Source organism: Setaria viridis, unplaced genomic scaffold, assembly GCF_005286985.2.
Source record: "Setaria viridis unplaced genomic scaffold, Setaria_viridis_v4.0 scaffold_279, whole genome shotgun sequence".
NCBI classification, from domain to species: domain Eukaryota; kingdom Viridiplantae; phylum Streptophyta; class Magnoliopsida; order Poales; family Poaceae; genus Setaria; species Setaria viridis.
In genome coordinates this window covers 26,624-46,107 of record NW_027255879.1, presented here as the reverse complement: position 1 = coordinate 46,107, position 19,484 = coordinate 26,624, and the positions used below count along the sequence as shown (strand labels likewise).

General features: G+C 45.1%; 2 protein-coding genes and 1 pseudogene across 2 annotated transcripts; all 3 read right to left on the bottom strand.

The window, feature by feature from the left end:
• Positions 1–3,126: 3,126 nt before the first annotated feature.
• LOC117863734 (cytochrome c oxidase subunit 2) lies at positions 3,127–6,050 on the bottom strand. The gene is made up of 2 exons (XM_072291319.1): positions 5,166–6,050; positions 3,127–3,933 (listed from the first exon to the last, which is right to left on the bottom strand). Exons 1-2 carry the CDS (start codon positions 5,551–5,553, stop codon positions 3,506–3,508), a joined length of 816 nt encoding a protein of 271 aa, XP_072147420.1. The 5' UTR covers positions 5,554–6,050; the 3' UTR covers positions 3,127–3,505.
• A 3,902-nt stretch (positions 6,051–9,952) lies between these two features.
• Positions 9,953–13,770, bottom strand: LOC140221552 (cytochrome c biogenesis CcmF C-terminal-like mitochondrial protein; annotated as a pseudogene).
• A 218-nt stretch (positions 13,771–13,988) lies between these two features.
• Positions 13,989–15,167, bottom strand: LOC140221551 (cytochrome c biogenesis CcmF C-terminal-like mitochondrial protein). The gene is made up of 3 exons (XM_072291318.1): positions 15,117–15,167; positions 14,418–14,690; positions 13,989–14,230 (listed from the first exon to the last, which is right to left on the bottom strand). Exons 1-3 carry the CDS (start codon positions 15,165–15,167, stop codon positions 14,138–14,140), a joined length of 417 nt encoding a protein of 138 aa, XP_072147419.1. The 3' UTR covers positions 13,989–14,137.
• Positions 15,168–19,484: the final 4,317 nt, after the last annotated feature.

Below are 19,484 nucleotides of genomic sequence, written 5' to 3'. Positions count from 1 at the left end.
ATCTCTTCACTTCATCAACAAAAGGGATCCACAGCCTACATCATTCATTCAAAGTATTTTTTCTTCCTGACCATACCGTTCTCGGGGATCACTCCACATCAAGATAGAAAGAATGCTACATCCTACTCTCCTATTCAATGAGGAAGAACTCACACAATCCAGAAAGATGAGTTGAAATCGATTACCCACTCAAAGAAGCACTCAATACTTTCACTACAAGCCTATGTGAAATAACACCATGTTTGTCCTAAGCATTCTATACTTTTCTAGATGACTTGAACTTGTTTCAGAAGTAGGGCCTAAGCAAGAAGAAAATAACAATTGATAAACTACTTCGAAAAGACAATAGCCAGGTAGCCAACAACATAGATTTGCCACGGACAAGGATCTTGCCACCTTATTGTGAATTCCCTTTTTTATTCAATTGTGTACTCGTTCCTGTTGTTGTGCCATTAGTGACTTGAGAAGACTGTGTGAAAGAGAGCACGATGCCGACCAAGTCACAAAATAGGTTCTCCCGATTTCAAAGTAATTTGTTGATGCTTACACAATAGGTAGACCCCACTCTTCTCTTTTTCTCCTATCCGCCTTGCCTTTCTTCGAAATGACACTCTCTTTTCTAAGTGCGCTCTTTTGTAGTACCTATTAGTAGAAGATTAGCTGGAGTCATTCTAGTTAGAAAGTATCATATACGCTTTCAATGTCTACTTCAAAGCCGAAGGAGGAATGGAGAGAGGGAAGCCAGCAGATAAAGATGTGACTAGTCAACTAGGTGAGAAGTTGCCTAAGCTCATTTTCAAGAAGTCGTGGTCTGTGTTTGAGTGTGAAAAAGTTTGCATCCCTAAACCTGTACTGAGTAGGGTTTGAGTAGGATCTCTCTCCATTGATGAACACTCATCAGTAAATAAAGAAAAGTAATCTGGGTTGTATCACATGTATCACAATAGCTCCAGGCATGTATCATAAATCAGATTCCCTTATCCTTGACCTGCGGCCTTGTATTAAGAATGGAATTTGGCTATTTCCTGCTAAAAAAATGGTTTTAGCAAACCCGCATATGCAGCATAGAACCATAGATGGTGTATAAATAATAAGAGCTATAAGAAGAGGCTTGCTACTTAGGTATTAGAGCATTACAGCTACAACTACGGGCAGAAGCATCTAAAGCGCTATAAAAACCAGAATGCTGATGACTGTTAGTGTTGTGAAGAAGCCCATAGAAATACTATAGCGTAACAGTAGATGTAGTAGTAATTGAACAGCGTATCCTGTGCGTCATGGATCTTGAACCTCTCGGCAGCGTTGAAACACTAAGGAAACTTTATATGTGTAACCCCACTCTAAAGCACTCTAATGGAATTGTCGAAAATTAACATCTTCTAGCAGTAGCGAGATCTTTTTGATGAACATTAGCGTAGCTTATGAAAATACCATTTTTTTTTTCGAGTATATCGTTCGAAAAGATCATTAAGGGTGGCCCGGAGGAAGAAATTCAGAATGATCAAACAATTGATAAGATGTAAAGTAATAGCAAGAGTCTGAAAAGCTTCACCAAGTCGTCAATAGGTGTTCATAAGTAACAGGTCCTATAAAGGAATGGTTAAAAGAGTAAAAAAAGGCCGAAGGACAAAGGAGTGCAATATAAAAAAAGCATAACATGCTATAGATGCATGCATCCATCTTTAGTATAGAATTAGCGACGGCCGAAGGGCGAAGCTTTTGCAGAATCCCTCTTAGTGGTGGGTATATCTAACTTAATTGAATGGATCTTTTTTAGCGTGGTATTAAGGTAGTTAATGAGTCACACTTGATATAGTGTTGAATGGTTGATATATGTTGGCAATGATAGAAGACAGGTTTATCTCAAAATCCCCACAACCAACACCATTGAGCAACGACATTAGGTTATGTATAGCTGTAAACTTGTACTCCCAGAAGCGATACATGGGCTTAGCCAACTTGCTCGCATCACCCTTAGTTAGAGTGAAGTGTAGTTTTGAGAGACCGTGGGATGCAAGCCCAGGGAAGAAATTCGCCTGGGGAAGAAACAAACGAGCGACGAAATAAGGCTGTATGAAAGAGAAAGCCGATAAGGCATTTCATTTTTAACGAACATTTTTCATTTTGACGCTCCGGAGAAGATGTGCCCTTTTAATTGATCAGTGCTAAAAATTGAAAATCAAAAACTCAAGGCGATACATAAAAGGGAAGTTTCGCTTGGGGGTATCGCGTGGGGACAAACACATGGGGACTATTATCAGCCAGCCCTTTTTCTGTTGATGCGAAAGAAGTGAGTGGTCTTAGCCTTTATCCCGCATTGTAAGAAGGGGTTATAAGCAGATGTTACAAGCAAGAAAGAAGAAATAAGATATCTATCACCTAGTCTAACTCTCTGAAGTTGGAAATAGTCAACGTTGACCATCTTAATCTTATAGAAAAAAGCATTTCTTACACTAGCTCTTTCCTATTATTTTTTTACCTCACTATGCTGTCAGTCAGCCCAGGGCTTATTCGAGGAAACATTAGCTTTTCGACACTAGACGATTTGCAACACATAATTCGTTGTTCACGAGCAACTCAATAGAATAGATTCCGTAGTTTCAGTATCGACTTGCCTGTTGGCAAAGAATCGGAAGTTGTACACCACACCTTTTGTAGTGAAAAGGTTTCTGAAAGCTCTTTCACCCAGCCCGCGGGTAATCCCTTACTGAGCCTACTCAAACAATCTCCCACCCACGTCAATAATTTGATCTCCTATCGGCACCACTTTCTCTCAAGGTCTCTCCCTAACTAAGGACCAGTGGCTCAATTCATCCTTTCGGTCTACGCGCTTCCAGTAACAAGGTGTTTCAATCGTTGTATTTCTCACAATTTTAGTAATAGAAAAGCGGATATAAGGAAACGAACGCATAAGCACACGAGTGCTTAGTAGACTTATTGGTTGAGCTTTGCCCTTCCTCTCGGCAAATTAATCCATGACTTCTTGTTGGATAAGGAATTCCTTATTCTGATGGAGAAAACGTTGGATTGACTTAGGGCCTAACATTGTTTCCGAATGGTGCTGAAACAGAAGTCTTAGTAGTCGGCAACATTGAATACCTTAGAATGCCCCCAGAAAAGGGTATAAATAGGGCTATAAGTAGGCCGTTTGCTATTGCAATAAGGGCTGCTCGCCTTTCCTTTTGACGGCTTGGCTTCCTATCGCTCCTATGTAGTGGTCGGCCTTAAAAGGAGTCTTCCTACCATACCATCATGCATGCCTATGTTATAGTGCGTTAAGCTTCGCCAGAAGCAAGCAAGATGATGAAGCGAAGCTTCGTAGACAAGGCTCGTTCCGTGCTTGACTTACGAGCTCGTGTAGTAAGGCCTCGCCCTACTTCAATAAGGGCTTATGCACTCCACTCGTAAACGAGCGTTAGAGCTTTTTGAGCGAGCGAGCGAAGCCTTCCAGGGGCTTCCCCCTTCCCTCACCCGAGAATTGCATTTCCGCTTCAGCTTCCCCGGTTTAGTTGGTTTGGAGGATTAATTGATTGGATACCCAATCCGCATAATCTTTCAAAGTCACTGCTTCTACGACGATAGGCGTAAAGGCATGATTAGTTCCACAAATCTCACTGCACTGACCATAGTAAACTCCTTCTCGTTGTACCGAGATGGAGGTAAGATTTGAACGACCAGGTACAGCATCACATTTGACACCTGAGGAAGGTACAGCCCAACTATGAGGTACATCAGCGGGTGTTACAATCATACGTAGATGAGTTTTGGCTGGTACAACCACTCTATTGTCAACTTCTAATAAACGTGATTGACCCAATTCTGGATCATCTTCTGGAATCGTATAACTGTCAAAAGTGAGTGACTGTTCATCGGAACTGTTATAGTCCGAATACTCATAAGGTTGGGTCGACGCCCGCCTCCCCCCAAACTTGACTTGCAAGTTTCCCCGCAAAAAGCTCTCCACGCCTACTCTTATTTTAAAAGAGCGCTATTCTTCTTTAGTTAGGTGGTTCTCCCCCCTCTATGAGACCGTAAGACCCCGGTGGAATCGAAGGCCCGCTTACTAATAGGCAAGAGGGGACCCTTTCTCGCCCAGCCCTACCTACATCAGTGAAGCTGGAACCGAGGAAGACAATGTTCAACACACATGAGAAAAAATGAAGGTATGGGACGGCCCAGTTCACCACGAAAAGCGAATTCGATCCTTTAGTAGTCTTCTTTGTTCGAAAAATGCGCAGTGGAAAGGGATGCTAGTCGGCTTTGCGAAGTTGTAGGCCCCAATAAATCAGATCAAGAGTGATTCCTCATCTATCCTGTCAGGGGCCAAGTCGAAGGCTCGAGTATAGATTCCCTATGCTCATGTGAACGGCCGGCCCGTAGATCTAAAAGGATCCTCCATAGGCCTGACCGGAAAGTATGTTTGAAAAAAAAATTCGTTCATGAGACCTCGAATTCCCACGTTCCAGCCTGCATTATGCCAGCTGGTCCCACCCCTCTTGAGTCACCCTTATCTAAAAAAAAAAGGACGGAGTCTATCTAGATCATAGGATCACTGTATTCAGAGGTCAATTCTCTTTCTTTGACCTCCCACCGTTCACGACATCCCTTGCTTCTCGCAAGAACGGCTCCTCGGTGGAGGAGTAGAAGCGCTGGTCCCCTTCGGTCAAGTGCTTGTGCGTGCTCTTACCTACCGTAGGACCTCCGTCCCCGAAGCGAAGAAGGAGGAGCAGGAACAACAGGTTGTCCTCTCTTGGCCCAGTAGTTTTCCGCAACTACTACCGTGGTTGTTGCCAACGGGGATCCCCCATTCCGAAAGGTAACGGGGCCGGCCCTTAGGTCCAAAGTTGTATGCCACTGCTGTGGTGCCGATAGATTCACTACTGAAGCCCCGTTATCGGACATTGCAGGCTTAGCATCTATTTTTCGTATATCGCTCCACCACACCGAGAAGAGGTATGTGTACCTCCAGCAATAACAAGAATGGAACCATAGGCTCCTATGCTGGGAGCATTTCGGGGTATAGGTCTCTCAACTCCCCGTTTCTGGCATGCTATAGTTCTTTTAGTCTCTCGACGACGGGAATGGGAGATGACCGGTAAGCCAGATGCTTCGCGAACCACCGGTACATTTCGTTGCACTTAAATCACCCTCGTTAAGAGGCGCACTCCGATACCATTGATGTCCAATAGCTTTGATAGTAATGGCTGGATCTACTAATACCCCGTCCATTGAGTATAACAGAGCAAACGATGGTATAGCAATGAACAATGGAATGACACTAGGAAAAATGGTCCGAATAATTTCGATAGTAGTTCCATGAACAATCCTTTGCGGGATGGGATTAGTTTGCTCGTTGAAATGCCATAAAGCGCGAACCAACATCCGTGATACGAAAACCAAAATCAGAATGAGGAAGAAAAAGATATCGTGATGTAAGTCAATGATTCCTTGCATCATAGGTGTTGCTGCGTCTTGAGATCCTAATTGCCATGGTTCCGCAGCATCACAAAGAGCGATTGTGAGGAATCGACATTCTAATGAACGAAGAATCATTGGAATTTCCCATCTTTTTCAGCTCAGCTCCCAAAAGAGAAAGGGAGACTTGGATTTTGGTCGTCGTTGGTTCTACCAACGAAACGAAGAAGTTCAAGATTGTCTTTTTCATGCGGAACCCTCCCCGTATTAGTAAGCGGGCCCACACCTTTGTAACCCAAGGACAGACGAACACAAATTGAAACAACGCAACCGTACTATCTATTTACGATAATTTGATTGCTGACAACACGACAACATCACGCTTCTCTTTCTTATTCTTATTTATATAACTGTCACTTTACCGGGCCGGAAAAGTGACACACCGTCACGTCTCAGGGTCGTATGCCTGGAACAAGAAGGGTCGTCGTACAATTTCAATTTCGGCGATTACAAAAAAGAAGGAGGCGAGCTCCCTATCCCTCTTTGTCTTTCCACTTCCCTCGTTCAGGAACAAACACTTCGTAAAATTCTTTTGAGTCCCGGCCCGGTTTTTCCCCACTAACCAATTACGTTACGACCACTGAACAAACTTGGTTGACGAACATGGTTTATGCGCCGCTAATCTAGCGGCTTGTCGAGCATTTGACAAACTCACACCATCCATTTCAAATGGGATTTGTCCCGTGGACACACGAGCAATCCAACCCGTAGGATTTCCTTTTCCTCTTCCCATTCGAACTTCTGCGGGTTTCCCCGTAATAGGAAGATCTGCGAAACTCTTACCCATATCTTACAATTTCTTCGGAATTGTCCGCTCATAGCACGATGGAATTGTCCGATTGTAGCCCGACGCGCTGCTTCAATGGCTCGATATGAAAGACGACCAGCTCTACTACTTTTGGTGCCATATCTTCCAAAACCAAGTTGTGTACCATCCGGTTCGCGACCCCTACTACATCTGCATTTACTATATTTACTATATTTCGTACGTTTCGGATATAGCACGTCCCCTCTTATTTTGACTATATGAGATCCGCACTTTGACACCTGAAATTCCGTTACGAGTAGATACTTCCGCAGGAGCATAATCGATTTTCTGGTTAAATACATTACAAGATGTTTTTCCATACTTTCCGCATTCAGTTCTAGCTATTTCCGCACCCCCTAATCGACCAGAACAACAAATACGTATCCCCTCCACCCCTTTTGGCATTATTAAAGGAATATCCTTCACTATTTGACTAAAAATGGAACGAAATGAGATTGGATTGTTCCTCAGTTGAAAAGAGATGTCTTGAGCAATCAGAGAAGCACTTTGATAAACTGATTTGATCTTTACCGACTCAATTAAGGTATTAGTGTTTGTTCTATTAGACAAAAAAGATCGCATTTTTTGCACTTCGTTCAAATAAGAGTTGTACCCGTACGGAATTATCCTCTTTCTCAGTATGATCTCTATCATCATCTCTATTCCCTTTATCAATTTGCCTATCCTACCTAGGTCTATGAATTTCTCTATCAATTCCATTACCTTATCCTTACCCATGAGGTTCCTACATTTGATCCTTAATTGACCTAGGAGTTGTTCCCGGGCATACTCAAAAAATGGGTTATTATACACCCCAACCCCATCCCTTGGAAAAAAAAAGGTAGCACCGAAGAAAGGAAAGAGCGAGATGGTGGTTTTTGTTGTTCCCGCGAAGCGAAGATCATTCGCTTGGCGAATGAAGTGGATCAACCTCTTTTTGGCTCGGGCCAAACACTTTTTCTCGCTGGTCGAGCTTTCTACAAAAAAAGCGATGCGAGAGCGTATTCTCTTATCTAAGCTTCCTCCCTTCGCTCCCCCCATCGTAGATGGTTCAGCCACACCCGGTGCCACGAAATGATTGAGAACTACGACGGGGTCGAAATGCATTTTGTTCTTTGTATTAAAAAAGTATTGCATGACCGAATAATTCAAGGAGGGGCGCACAGCGGGGAGGGTCCTTTTTAGTAGATGACTCGTCGGGCCGTCAGAGCGGGACTTCTTTGGTAAAAAGAACTTGAATAACTTAGTTTTTCTGAAGGAGTCGTCATTTCTATCAGGAAGGCTATGTCATTTACAACCCCGGCGTATTTCGGATGCTTGAAGGCCCCGCTCACCCGAAGTGATTTAGAAAAATTCTTCTTTCTCGATGGTGATCGGTCATGGTATCCATAACGTTGCATCTTTTTCGGCCAAATCCGGATTTCGTTTTGCTTCTCCCGGTCGATCGACTCGACTCTTTTCCCTGCCCCCCGGCCTCTCACTTCGTTTCGTTCTTCCTCTGTACCCTCGCTTGAATGAAGACACCCGATCGGCCCGACTTTCCCAAATGCCCACCACCGTCCCTTATCCTTTCCGGGTCTTGATTTGTCGCGTCGTTTTAGTCGTAGTGGTCGACGGGGAAGAAAGAAATGAATGAATGTCCTTTTGGGAAAATGTAGAATAATACACCTACCGAGACGAAAGCCAAAGGTGAGTCTCGTAGGTGGACGTATCGAACTGAAATAAGATCTAAGATTGACATCTTGATACAATGATTTACCATAATAATAAATAGAGTCAATGGTGACAGAGCCGTGGGAAAAGCCGCTTCTTTTTTGCGGCGGGGGCTTCCATTCACCAGCGCAGACTACATACACGTGCTCTCTGAACCGTGCTAGATAGTCACCCATCACACGGCTCTCAAACCCAACCTGTGGTGGATCCCGGGGGACAAAGCAAAGTAAAAGCGCTTGATCCTTTGCCCCATACTTTGAGATCTTCCTCCCCGCCGATCAAGCAGCAACGCTGCTCGTGATAGGCTTAGCTTAAGCCGCTAACGTTCGGTTCGGATAAGTAATAAAGTCCCTTCGGTCGGTTCGCTCAGGTGGTCTTCCCTTATTTTCCCTAACGTTCTGAGTTGTTCTGGTTTGAGAAAGGAGCACCGCCAAGTCCACTAGGGGCGCCCTGAATGAATAAGAAATGGACAGCTGAGGTCAGGCTTGCATGAAAAATAGAAGATAATAAGTTAGATGTCGATTACACACCTGAGGTTGGTAAGAACTGAGGGACAATGCCCCCCTCACTGGGCCCATCAGCGAAGCAACTGCTACTTAATCGGGCGGTTTGCTTTCGTGCAAGGCCCCGCTGCTGGAACAGGCGGTTGTCATTTTCAAGTAAACGCCCCACCCCAGAAGGACGCCCTCGCTCTATTGGCAAAACGCTTCGAAAGAAGAACGTATCGCCAAGGCCCCGACCGGCCGGCCCGCCCCCTTTCTTTGCCCGCCGGCCGCCTAGCTCGTTATTCTTTGAGATCTGGATAGAGTCTCGCTTCGGGGCGGGGGAAGCATGGATTCGATAGATCTATCGAATCCATGCTGCAAGCAGCAAGCGTAGGCTAAAAAGGCAATAGTCTAACGTTGGGGTAGGGCGCGCCAAAACAACCGGGGGCCCCGGAGGGGTCAGTACAAAAGTACTATATTCTTTCCACTTACTTTCATTGGCTAGCTGCCTTTTGTAGCGCGCGTATTCTGATCCTCTTCTACGAATCTACAACTCTCTTTACTGAGCGAGACTTCATCTATATCCCTAAAAGTGGATTTTGATTCCCATTTTTTCTTTGAATGACAGCTTCAACTAGGCTCCACCTTAGAGAGGGTTTTCGGTTTTAATCAAGATAGGGTCAGGGGCGCGTCGGAACGGTAGCTGCTTAGTCTCATCCGAGAGTCCAATCTCTTTGTACTGTGCTTTTATGTCTTTGAATAAAAAGAAAGAAGGGGGTCGATTTAGGCTCCTTCCCTTCCACTGCATAGCTGCGCTATCAGGTACTACGAGCCCTCTGCCCCACGCATCTAACCAGCTCGCGTGGTTCACCGGTTCCACCGAAAACTCTCATTTGTTGAAGCGGAGCATAGTGCGGCGCCGAGCGAGAAAGGTCTCTTTTTTCGGTTTATTCACTGATCTGAAATGAAACTTCGCACTTGTTTTTTTATTGATTCCTGGGGCTAGGCGTTCGCAGAATCAGTCTATCCGAACCGCAGACGCACTTTTCAGATCAGTGACGGCCTCTCCAGCGGAGCTGGGCGCCGGGGCCCTGGATGCGCTAGCGATCGGCACATTAGGGGAGTACTTGCCCGGGTTTCTCGGCCTGGTATCCTTATCCTCGCGTTCATGATATCTACATTCAACTGTGCCCCGGAGACACGGTCGAAGCACGCCCGCCCCGTGTGCGTCTTTCACGACATGCTCTGGTCCCGGGTTTCTTCCTGTGGTCTTCTAGCGTTAGAAGAAGTCGTGTCCGTCCCGGACATCTGCAACGTCCTCTCACGCCTTTTTTTGAGGGGACAAACAAAGATCAGGAAAAGACGGACCGAACCCATTCGGTGACTTTCGCGGTCGCCCTCACTGAACCGACTTGGATCTGAACTACGATTCAGATCAAGTCTTACCGAAATTGGATTTCCTTTTCGTGCCATATGTCGTGTCGCTTAGACTTTACTTTTTCCCCTTTCCGCCCTTTCCTCTATTTGTTCGATAGGGTCCTCGTTCTATTCTAATTCTAAACCCATTGTCGTCCACAGTTTCCTTGTCGACGCGAAGGGGCAAGCAGCCCCCAAACAAAGTCTGAGATCAGAACTCATACCGCGGTTGTGGCTTGAAGGCCGCATGCAAGTTCTTCAATATTTAGAGAGTATGTGTTAGTACGAGATCGCGCTATCAACTTATTTAATCTTTCTCGATGAAGTTGGTTGATTAGGACAAAATTGTATCCCTTAGGAACCGTACATGCACCTTTGTTTGGATGCCGATTGAATATTGTTACAATACGAAATACTTGAAGGCCACACGCAATTGACTCACCTACATTTTATGCTCCCACCCTTTTGTAGACTCAGCTTCTGCCTCTGGGGAAGTGCTCACATCAACTCCAATTTGGATGGAGCTTCTCGATGGGTTAGAGCGTTTGCGAACCAAAAAGGGGAAAAACCCATCCTCCAAAGTAGTGAAGTGAGCCAGGACAATAAGACAATAGGTCTCATGGGCCAAGCCTACTATCAGGCAGTGAGTGGGAATCAATCCTGAAAGAGAGAAGGTCTAGTGCTCTCATAAAATATTTTCTTCGCCGAAAAATTGGCTTTATCAGACCAATCCATGTTCAGAAGCCTTCCATCAAAAGTCAGTGGTCTAGGCCGCTTTCCTTGACTTTGAGTTGGATCTCATTCTTCTTCCTGGCAAAAAAAAGAGGGTAGACTTCATCCGAGACACATGGGTTCTTTTGCTTCCTTCAAAGAACTCGTCTTTGAGCCTCTAAAAATAAGGGCATAGTATCCCAGCCACCTAGACCACCTAAAAGGAAGGAATTGGTCTTTGGCTTTGAGTGATCCAATCATTGGTGAATGGGTTCAGTAAGGTAGAAGGAAAGGGCCACTCTCGACCTGGGAAATTCACAGCAGGAAAGACTGGCGCCGATCAGCGAAAGCGAACCCTTCAGTACATCACGTTCAGCCCTCCCTCAAAATCCCATTTGTTTTATTGAGGAATCACTCTTGATCCTCTAAAGGCTCTTCTCCGTCTATAACTCAAAGTCCATCTGTCTCTCGTGGAAGCGCTTTAGAGTGCCTAGAAGATCCAGCAAACGGAGGTGCCAATGCTGTCCCAAGACCATATCACGGTAGGTAGCTGCTTTAAAGAGGTTGGGAGACAGACTGGTGAACAATCTTCTTCTTGTTTTCTCCGACCTAGAGCACTCTTTTTTCAATCGTACGAAGAAACTCCGTGAAAAACCCAGCTATCACTCCTATGAGACGGCTAACTCCCAACTCCCGATACATTCTTTAGAGTCGACCAAAGGACTCGTTGGTTTGGACATAGTTTCTTTGTTCCTGTGTTTCTGTTTTGCTCTCCCCCTTTTTTCACTTAGTTTAGTTGGAATGGAAAGAGAACTTCCTTCAGCCTTTTTGTTGCCTGGTTCGGTCTCTCTGAGTGGAATAAGTGGGTCCTTCTTCTTTTTCCTGACTGATGAAGGTCGAAACTGAAGATCGAATCAAGCGGAGTCTGGATTCCTATGTTCGTACCAACTCAAATGATTGATGAATTGGATCTTGAGTATGCTCACTTCGCTACTCAGCAAGGGTGAAAGAATGACAAAGAGACTGACATCATAGAGGATGGGAAGGACCCAATCGCCTGCCTCTTTCTTGGTCCACCCCCTGGTGGGTACTTTATAGCTCACAACACGAGATAGGCAGATATGTGACATAGTCTCATTGCTTTCATTGACAACAAGACTCTCTTCCAGATTGGGATTGGTCTGTGCAGGATCTCCTTCCCTATGAGACTCTTGCTTCCCTTTGAAAGAGGCAGACCCCTACTTCAATTGTCATCTGACGACTCTTCCCCAGCTGTGGACTCAGACCTCTCACAACAAAAAAAAAGAAAAAGCAAACGAATCCGAATATAACCAATCTATCGCCTTTGATGACTCGTTGACAGCCTCCTCAACCCAAGCTTCCATCTCCTGCTCCAGACATCGGCGCTTGCCCGCGCCAGTCCATGAAAGGTGGATGAAGGTGAGTTTGACTACGAACTCGAGGATGCTGGGAACGATCTCTTTTCGGGGAATCACTCCCGTCGAGAGGTTATGATACTAGCAAGAGTCCTATTCTTCTCCTCTCGATCCTACCTTGGGTTATGTTTGACAGGGATGGTCAGTGAACTTCTACTGGTTTCAAAGGAGGATAGAGATCCATTGGGGAAGGCTCGAAAGGTTATTCGATATCAAGGTTGACCCTCGACGCGCCGCAGCCACTATTTTTACTCCTTTTATGCAATTATGAACGAAACTTTCTCGATTCCAATGCAACTTATCCTTTTGGAGTTGACGTAACAAACTACGCGAGCCTCCCGATGAAGCCAACAGAAATCCTATCCGAATACTAAAAATAAAAGGCAATTTCATTATGGTGGTATACCAGCCGCCAGTTCTGGAACTTCCAGTTCCAATCGGAGCATATAGATCCGTAAATGGATTTGTATGTATAGCCACTTCAGTCGTGCTCCTCGTTTCTCGAATGGAAAAAAAGTATCTTCTTTCTGGGAACATGCTAAACCAGAAATTCTTATGTTCGTGATTCTTCATCCACCGATGCAGAAAATCTTCCAGTTTTCCATTCTCATATGAGGCAGGAAAGTTTATGGGCAACAGGTCGGCACGAAGTGATTCATCATGTTCAAACATGAACCTTTCGCTCGTTGGGGACGGTTTATAAATCAAAAAATTCCCACAAATGGAATGAGAAGTGGGTCCATGTAAATGATCGAGACCTCGCAAACAACAACGTTCCTTCCCCATATGGAGTTCGGGACCCAAAGGCAATCGTTGAGTGAACTGTATCTTATTCGTATTAGTTGACCTAAGCCGCACCATTATTGCAGGGGTGGGGCTCGGCCTCCGAACCGTACGTGGGACGAGTTTCTGCCTCATACAGCTCGGGCCGAAGACCGGGGAAGTTGAGGAGAGATGGGGAGACCCAACTGCTGCCGGTCGGGACGGACAGGAAAGGGGCGGGGATAAGCTTGTGAAGAAGCAAGCTTATTGCCCCACCCCAAAAAACAAACCGACCCAGCAAGAAAACGTATGCGCTTTAGCAACAAAGCGCTCATCCCTTGCTTGTTGCTTCGCGTTCTTTCTATTCCATCCCAGTCCATTCCGGGATAGGCGGCTAATATAATATGTGCAGTAGTCGTCGTCTGACCAATCGGCTCGGACACCAGACCGCTTGTGCCCGCCCATTCTGTCTCGCACTAAATGGAATGGCTCTCTTAGTTACGCTGTGCCCCGACCCGAGTCCCCACGTCCGCTTTTATCCGCCCGCAACCCGGCCAACACAACATTAGGGCCGTCCCCCCCCATTCTATGCTGACCCGGGCCGGGGCTCGCTTTTTGGGAAGCCCGTTCCCACCGCGCTCACGGCCCGGCTGGCCTGCCTGCGGTAGTGGGAATTCTCCCGTTCCCTGGTCAAAAAAGGGTTGGTTGGATGCGGGATCTACTCCACGAGGAGCGGTACGGACGTAGATGATATCATCACGACCTCTCTTTGCGTACCGCTAGGGATGCTTAACGCCACTTCGCCAACTGGCATTACCTGCGCTTTCGTGTCTCTCAGTGTGGTCAGCACTGGGTGTTTCCGAGCTGCGAGGCTTACACCCATTCGCATTAATTCATCCAAAGTTCCTTACCCTTATGCACGAATTTAGGAATAAGCCATCTTCCTATCAAGGTTAAGGAGTCAACTGAGCATCTCAGCGGCGGGATTGAATACCCGGATCGAATCAGAGTTCACGCCGCCCGCCCTGAACAAATAGAATAGGAGGCGTGGGCCACAGGTCGCACATAAGCCATCGGGTCGCACGACAGAAGAACACCCAACATAAAGATGCACACTCCTCCATGTGAAATAGAAAGATTCATCTTCACTTTTTTGTGGTAGTCGTGACCAACAGCCATCAACAGTCGGCTCGTTGGTAAGGCGAGAGCTTCAAGCCCGATTTCAGGTGGCACACCCCCCAAACAAGCACCACTCGACGAGGGGGGGGCGGGGAAAGCTACAGGCCCAAAACCTTCGACCCTTCTTTCTATATGGGGGTGCCCGGGGCACCTCATCTTGTCATTTTGTTGCTCATTCCCCTTAGGCCGAAGTGTTTGGCCTTTACTTCGGAGCGCCCGCTCACGCTTCGCTGACCTATCGCGTGGTAAAGAGAAGAGAGTACGAAAGAATTGTAAACAGAGCAGACCGCAGAAAGATTCTAAATATGACAAGTCCCCCATGGATTCGATAATAAGGAAATGAAGAACGGGAACGAAACGAAATAAAGCATTTCTAGCGGATGAGCTTCTCCCAATTTTGTCTGGTAATAGAATAGGGCGGCTTGCTTTGACCAACACTCCACTTTTTGCTCTGTCCATGGAGCGTATGAATTTCCTTGAATGTAGATAGACCAAAAAAGGGAATAAAGGGATAGGAATAGGAATTATAGTACCATTGGAAAAAGAGGCACCAGTGGGAACATCTCTACTGACGAACCATTTCAATAGTACGGGTGCTGCCGTGCCACGGGGCACGACCATGGAAGTAATGAAAAAGAAGAAGTTCTGTAGTTGGACCATCTGCTCTATCCGTTCGATTTGAGCTTCTCCAGAGAAGATGAGACGCTAAAAATGAAAGTGTTCGCAACGCACATACCGAAAAAGGGTACCTATGTTGCCGACTTGCCGACCATTAATGACTAGTTCGAAGACCAGGAGCAGGGGCACGAGCCAAGAAAGATTTGTTACTTTCCCTAAGGTTTTCGAACGTTTTCAATAAAACCTTCTCGTAGAAGTATTTTCACAAAGTTTTCGGTAATATTAGTAGATGCTATTCGAACCCTTCCTTTTATTAAGATTAGAATTCTTATTCTTATAATTATATAATTATTTTCTTTTTTCATGTATATGCGTCAGACACAATCTACTAATTGATCTATATTCTGGTACCCTACTATATCATAGTCTCCACTACTAGTATTTTTAATACCTCAGGAGCTCATGAGACTCTTTTAGTGAAATTCATAAGTCTCAATTCCCGAGCGATCGCACCTCGAGTTCCTTTTGGATTTCATTTCCTTCTTGATCAATGACAATCGTCATCATATCGTATTATCATACCGTTGTCACGTTTGAGTTCTTTACATGTACGTACAATTACAGCTCGTCTTACTTCTGTCTGATCTTTCTGGAGGCATTTTGGGCACTGCTTCTTTGATTACAGCAACAATAACGTCACCAATATGAGCATATCAGTGATTACCAGCTCCTAAGATTCGAATACATATCAATTCGATAGCCCCGCTCCGTTGTTATCCGCTACATTCAAAAGGGTCTGAGTGAGATGGATCTTGGAAGTCTGGTTTTTGATTGGATAGTGAGGAGGCATTTCGTCATACAATGTATGGGAGACATTGTTGATCGTGTTCTCGAGGACTATGAAGACCAAGGAGTCATGAGTAGTGATCCCGTACTTAGTGTACTGGTTTAGTAGGGAAGCCTTGTGTTAAGGCACCGTTAAGAAAGGGGTCGTCCCAAACTTGTGGAGTGCGATGGGGGACTTGGATATAGATTGTGTGCCGAGTGAGGAGCTTTGCGGAGCGTACTCCGGTAGACATATTCCGCTGCGAGATATTGAGTGCTGTCCGTGCTAAGGACAGGTTAGGTTAGCTCAGATGGTGGGACATGCGGAGCGCAGCACGGGGAGATATCCCGAAAGTGTTGGATCTGGTTCCACCATCATTGGAAAAGGCAGGCGTTTAAAAAAAAAATACCAGGAGACCACTACCAAAAAAAAAGGTAAAAGCACAGCCGGGCGGAAGGATGGAGCGAGCCTATTCCAAACAATAGAGCTCAACATTTCCAAATTTTAGTATGTACTTCATTGACAGTAGAATGCTCAATTTTTATATTTTAAAGTCGATATATAATACAACCGACCAAATCCAGAAGAATAATACACATCCAAGGAAATTTTAATACTTCTTTGAACCAATGGGCAAAACCTGTTGTCCCTTTTTGTATGGGCATAAATGAAAAATTATGTTAAAGGTTTGGCTAGAGCTAATTGGTCGTTCTTGGTGTATGCGGAATTGAAACATTAGGGCTTTATTTACATAGTCGATACATACAGGGTTTCTTGGACAAGTTTTGTCAATGGGGTAAGACGAGATCCTACGGTTCACTTTTGTATCTTTAGCATTCCACTTCACTCCACAAGGGGAATCATGGATGAAGCAAATCAAGACAAACCGGGCGTACTCCTTCCCAACCTTCTGAACACAAAGCTTCTCTTATGATTTTCGCTACTTTCTTTAGTTTAGTGATGGATATCTTAGAGAGTCTAAGCCCGTAGTACCCTCTGAGGTTGGTGAAGGGAAGTTAAACGTAAGCGAGGTATCGAAGAAACGATACAAAATATACATTTATCTCCCTCCTCTCTATATTCTCCGAAATGTTAAAAAGTTTCTCGGGGGTTCTGTTCCAGCCAATCCTAAGTGCTTTGATAGCGTGCCAGCCGAGCGACTAGCTTTCAGGTAATATGCATTTCCTATCCTAAGGTCAGCAAGTAGGTAAGCAGAAAGATTTCCCAAGGTAGCAAACAAGTCCAATTCCGGTGGGGTTCTCTTTTATTTGCCAAGTCAGGCAGGATAGTCAAGTAAGAAAATAGACCATAAGCCATCCTTTATCTTGTAGCCTGTCTAAGAAAGGAACAATAAATAGCTCATAGTTTCCTTGCTACTGCCCTAAGAGTTGTTCTTCTATCATCAGCGAGAGTTTACTTTGCTGTCGATGCAGGCAATAATAGATAGATTTCTGTACATAGTTGGGCCTAGGCTAAGGCTAATAAATAAATAAGAAATGGATTCCTCCCCCTAAGCCCTGCTTTTTCTCTTTTTAGCCTTATCCGCTCTTGAATGTTGGTATCGATTTGATCATGCCGGAATAAGAGCTAGGTAATGGATCTTCTCCAGATAGAAGTAAAGGTTACGTGGGAAATAAAGGAATCAGTAGCAGTCGCTGGAAAAAAAGTAAGTAAAGCAAGGAGGGAATCCTGCTTATTGGCCATCTCCAGCGACTCTCAGAACGGTTGTCGGGCCTTTGCACTGGTCAACAAAGCCACAGGCCAAGCCATCAAGCATGGCGTAGGATAGGCTGGTCCGCTGGTCGAAGTCATTGCAGGGTGTGCTACAGACAGCTATTGTTCAAGGTCATTTCCTTTCTCTCGTCATCACGCCAACATACACAAGGCTTGCCTTCACAGGGCCCCACCTTGACTTGCCATCATGGCTACACTCTTTTCATCAAAGCAACTCTTCTTAAGAAGACCCCTTGGTCCCCACAACGAAGTTCCTCCATAGAGAACCCAACTGCACAGCACCATCGCAAAGGTTTCTTCGTAACTCGATTAGTCTCACTCAAGAGAACTCATCTACACGGAAGGTCTTTTAAGTGCCAGTTGTACCCGCACAGAAGTTCTGCGCCCTCAACTACACCAGGATGCCTCCTGCAGTAGCATCACAACGAGTCTCACCATGGACAGCTCGCCAGTCTTCTTGCATCAGCCACACCTAATTACAAATGACCTTGGCCTCTCCATGCTCGTCATTTACATTTAAACTGCACACCCCCTTGTTGAGGTCTTACTCCAACGGTACGGCCTCTAGCACATGACCATTCCTCACCCTCACTCAAGTCATCGACACCCTCGTCGATGTACGTGTTGAAAGAAGAAATTCCACTATCTCTCAAACGAAATGAGTGAACTCCTATATCACAGAGTTTCATTGATGCCAAAGGGGGTTTTCCTCAAACGCGATTGGAACCAGAATAGGCTGCAAGAATGAAAGAGTCAATCTATCTTAGTCAAGGCGCTCGCTCTGCCACAAAGGGAGGAACTGGAGGAAATTCAGTGTGAGTTGTTGACATCAACCTTTCGCTTCTCGGCAATGTTTCGGTCGTTCATACCAAAAGCGAACAAACCGGGAATGTTTCGACCTATAACTCAACCTGCGGAGAGAGATAGGATCGTAATGGAGGGCTAGGACTAGCCCACTTATTGAACCTGTTATTTGATCCTCTATTTTCCGTGCATTCGCATGGATTTCGGCCGAGACGGGGCGCTATCACTCTTTTCCAGGAAGTCAAACGTTGGCCTACGGTCAATAGAGTCATAAAAGCAGATATCAAAAGCAAAAGCTGTCAACTAGGCAAGGGCGGGCTATAACATAGTATGACGATAGGCTAACGACTTTGGAGAGATTTACCTATGATACGTAACTAAGCCCCCAGGCGTTGGGAAAGCTACAGCAGATTTGGCAGATTAGTAGTCTCCAACTTATTTTATTAGTGGATCGAGCGGATTGGTCTTGTTGCCGTAAGCCTACGGAGGGAGGGGACCCATCCTGTAGAAGGCAAGCGGTAGGTAAATTGTAATTTCTCACTTTTGTCGATAGGGGAATCGCTCTTTTCACTTCATCCTTTAGCTATAAAACCCTAGATCGCATGCCGTAAAGGATGGGTGTGGAAATGTTCCCGGGATATGAATGAAAATCTTCATCATCTTCTTTCGGTCCTATGGTGGAATGCCTTTATGCCAGCCTGTTCCCTAAGTTGGATAAGTTCATTGTGTTATTACAGGTAGTATTGCTCTCAAAGCTAGGAAGGAAAGGTAAGGTCAGAGCAAGCTTATTTACTAAGATCCTAGCGAGTGGAATACTTTGAACGAGCAGGGGAGCGAGCGGAGTACTTTACGCAAGTAGTGGTTTACCAGGAACTCGTATAAGAGCTAGTCATATAGTCCTTGAAGCATTATTCCTTTTATCGGTAGGGCTGTTAGCAAGGAGTTTGAAGCTTTAGTACTTTATTTTTAGAATTCCTATTTTGGTATTTTGGATTTCAGGACTTTTAGCCCCGGTTAGTGAAGGACCAGAAAAGCTTTCTAGTTATGAATCGGGTATAGAACCCATGGGGGGGCTTGGTTACAATTCCGAATACGCTATTACATGTTTGCACTAGTTTTTGTTGTTTTTGATGTGGAAACGGTCTTTCTCTACCCTTGGGCAATGAGTTTCGACGTATTGGGTGTATCCGTTTTTATCGAAGCTTTCATTTTTGTGCTTATCCTAGTTGTTGGTTTAGTTTATGCATGGCGAAAAGGAGCCTTGGAATGGTCTTAAGTGAATATTCAAACAAAAAAAAAGAAGGAAAAGATTCCATTGACACAATTATGAGTTTGATTGAGTTTCCGTTACTTGACCAAACAAGTTCCAATTCCGTTATTTCAACTACACCAAACGAATTATTTTATTTTGTCTTACTCGTTATCAGTGGGATCCGGGATACTTTCCGCAATAAATATATCGCAGAGTTAGCGATGGGCTAGCCGAAAATCTTAGTTTATCGGAAGCTTGGTCTAAA

Bases quoted from the DNA above. Each gene is read 5' to 3' on its own strand.
- LOC117863734 (XM_072291319.1), bottom strand. From the start codon at position 5,553: ATGATTCTTCGTTCATTAGAATGTCGATTCCTCACAATCGCTCTTTGT. The intron at 3,934-5,165 runs GTGCGCCTCTTA...GAAACTTGCAAG, and splicing joins TGGACATCAATGGTATCGGA to TCAAGTTTGGGGGGAGGCGG.
- LOC140221551 (XM_072291318.1), bottom strand. From the start codon at position 15,167: ATGACGATTGTCATTGATCAAGAAGGAAATGAAATCCAAAAGGAACTC. The intron at 14,691-15,116 runs GTGCGATCGCTC...TTTCATTTTTAG, and splicing joins AAATCCAAAAGGAACTCGAG to CGTCTCATCTTCTCTGGAGA. The intron at 14,231-14,417 runs GTCAAAGCAAGC...TCTTCTCTTTAC, and splicing joins GAGCAAAAAGTGGAGTGTTG to CACGCGATAGGTCAGCGAAG.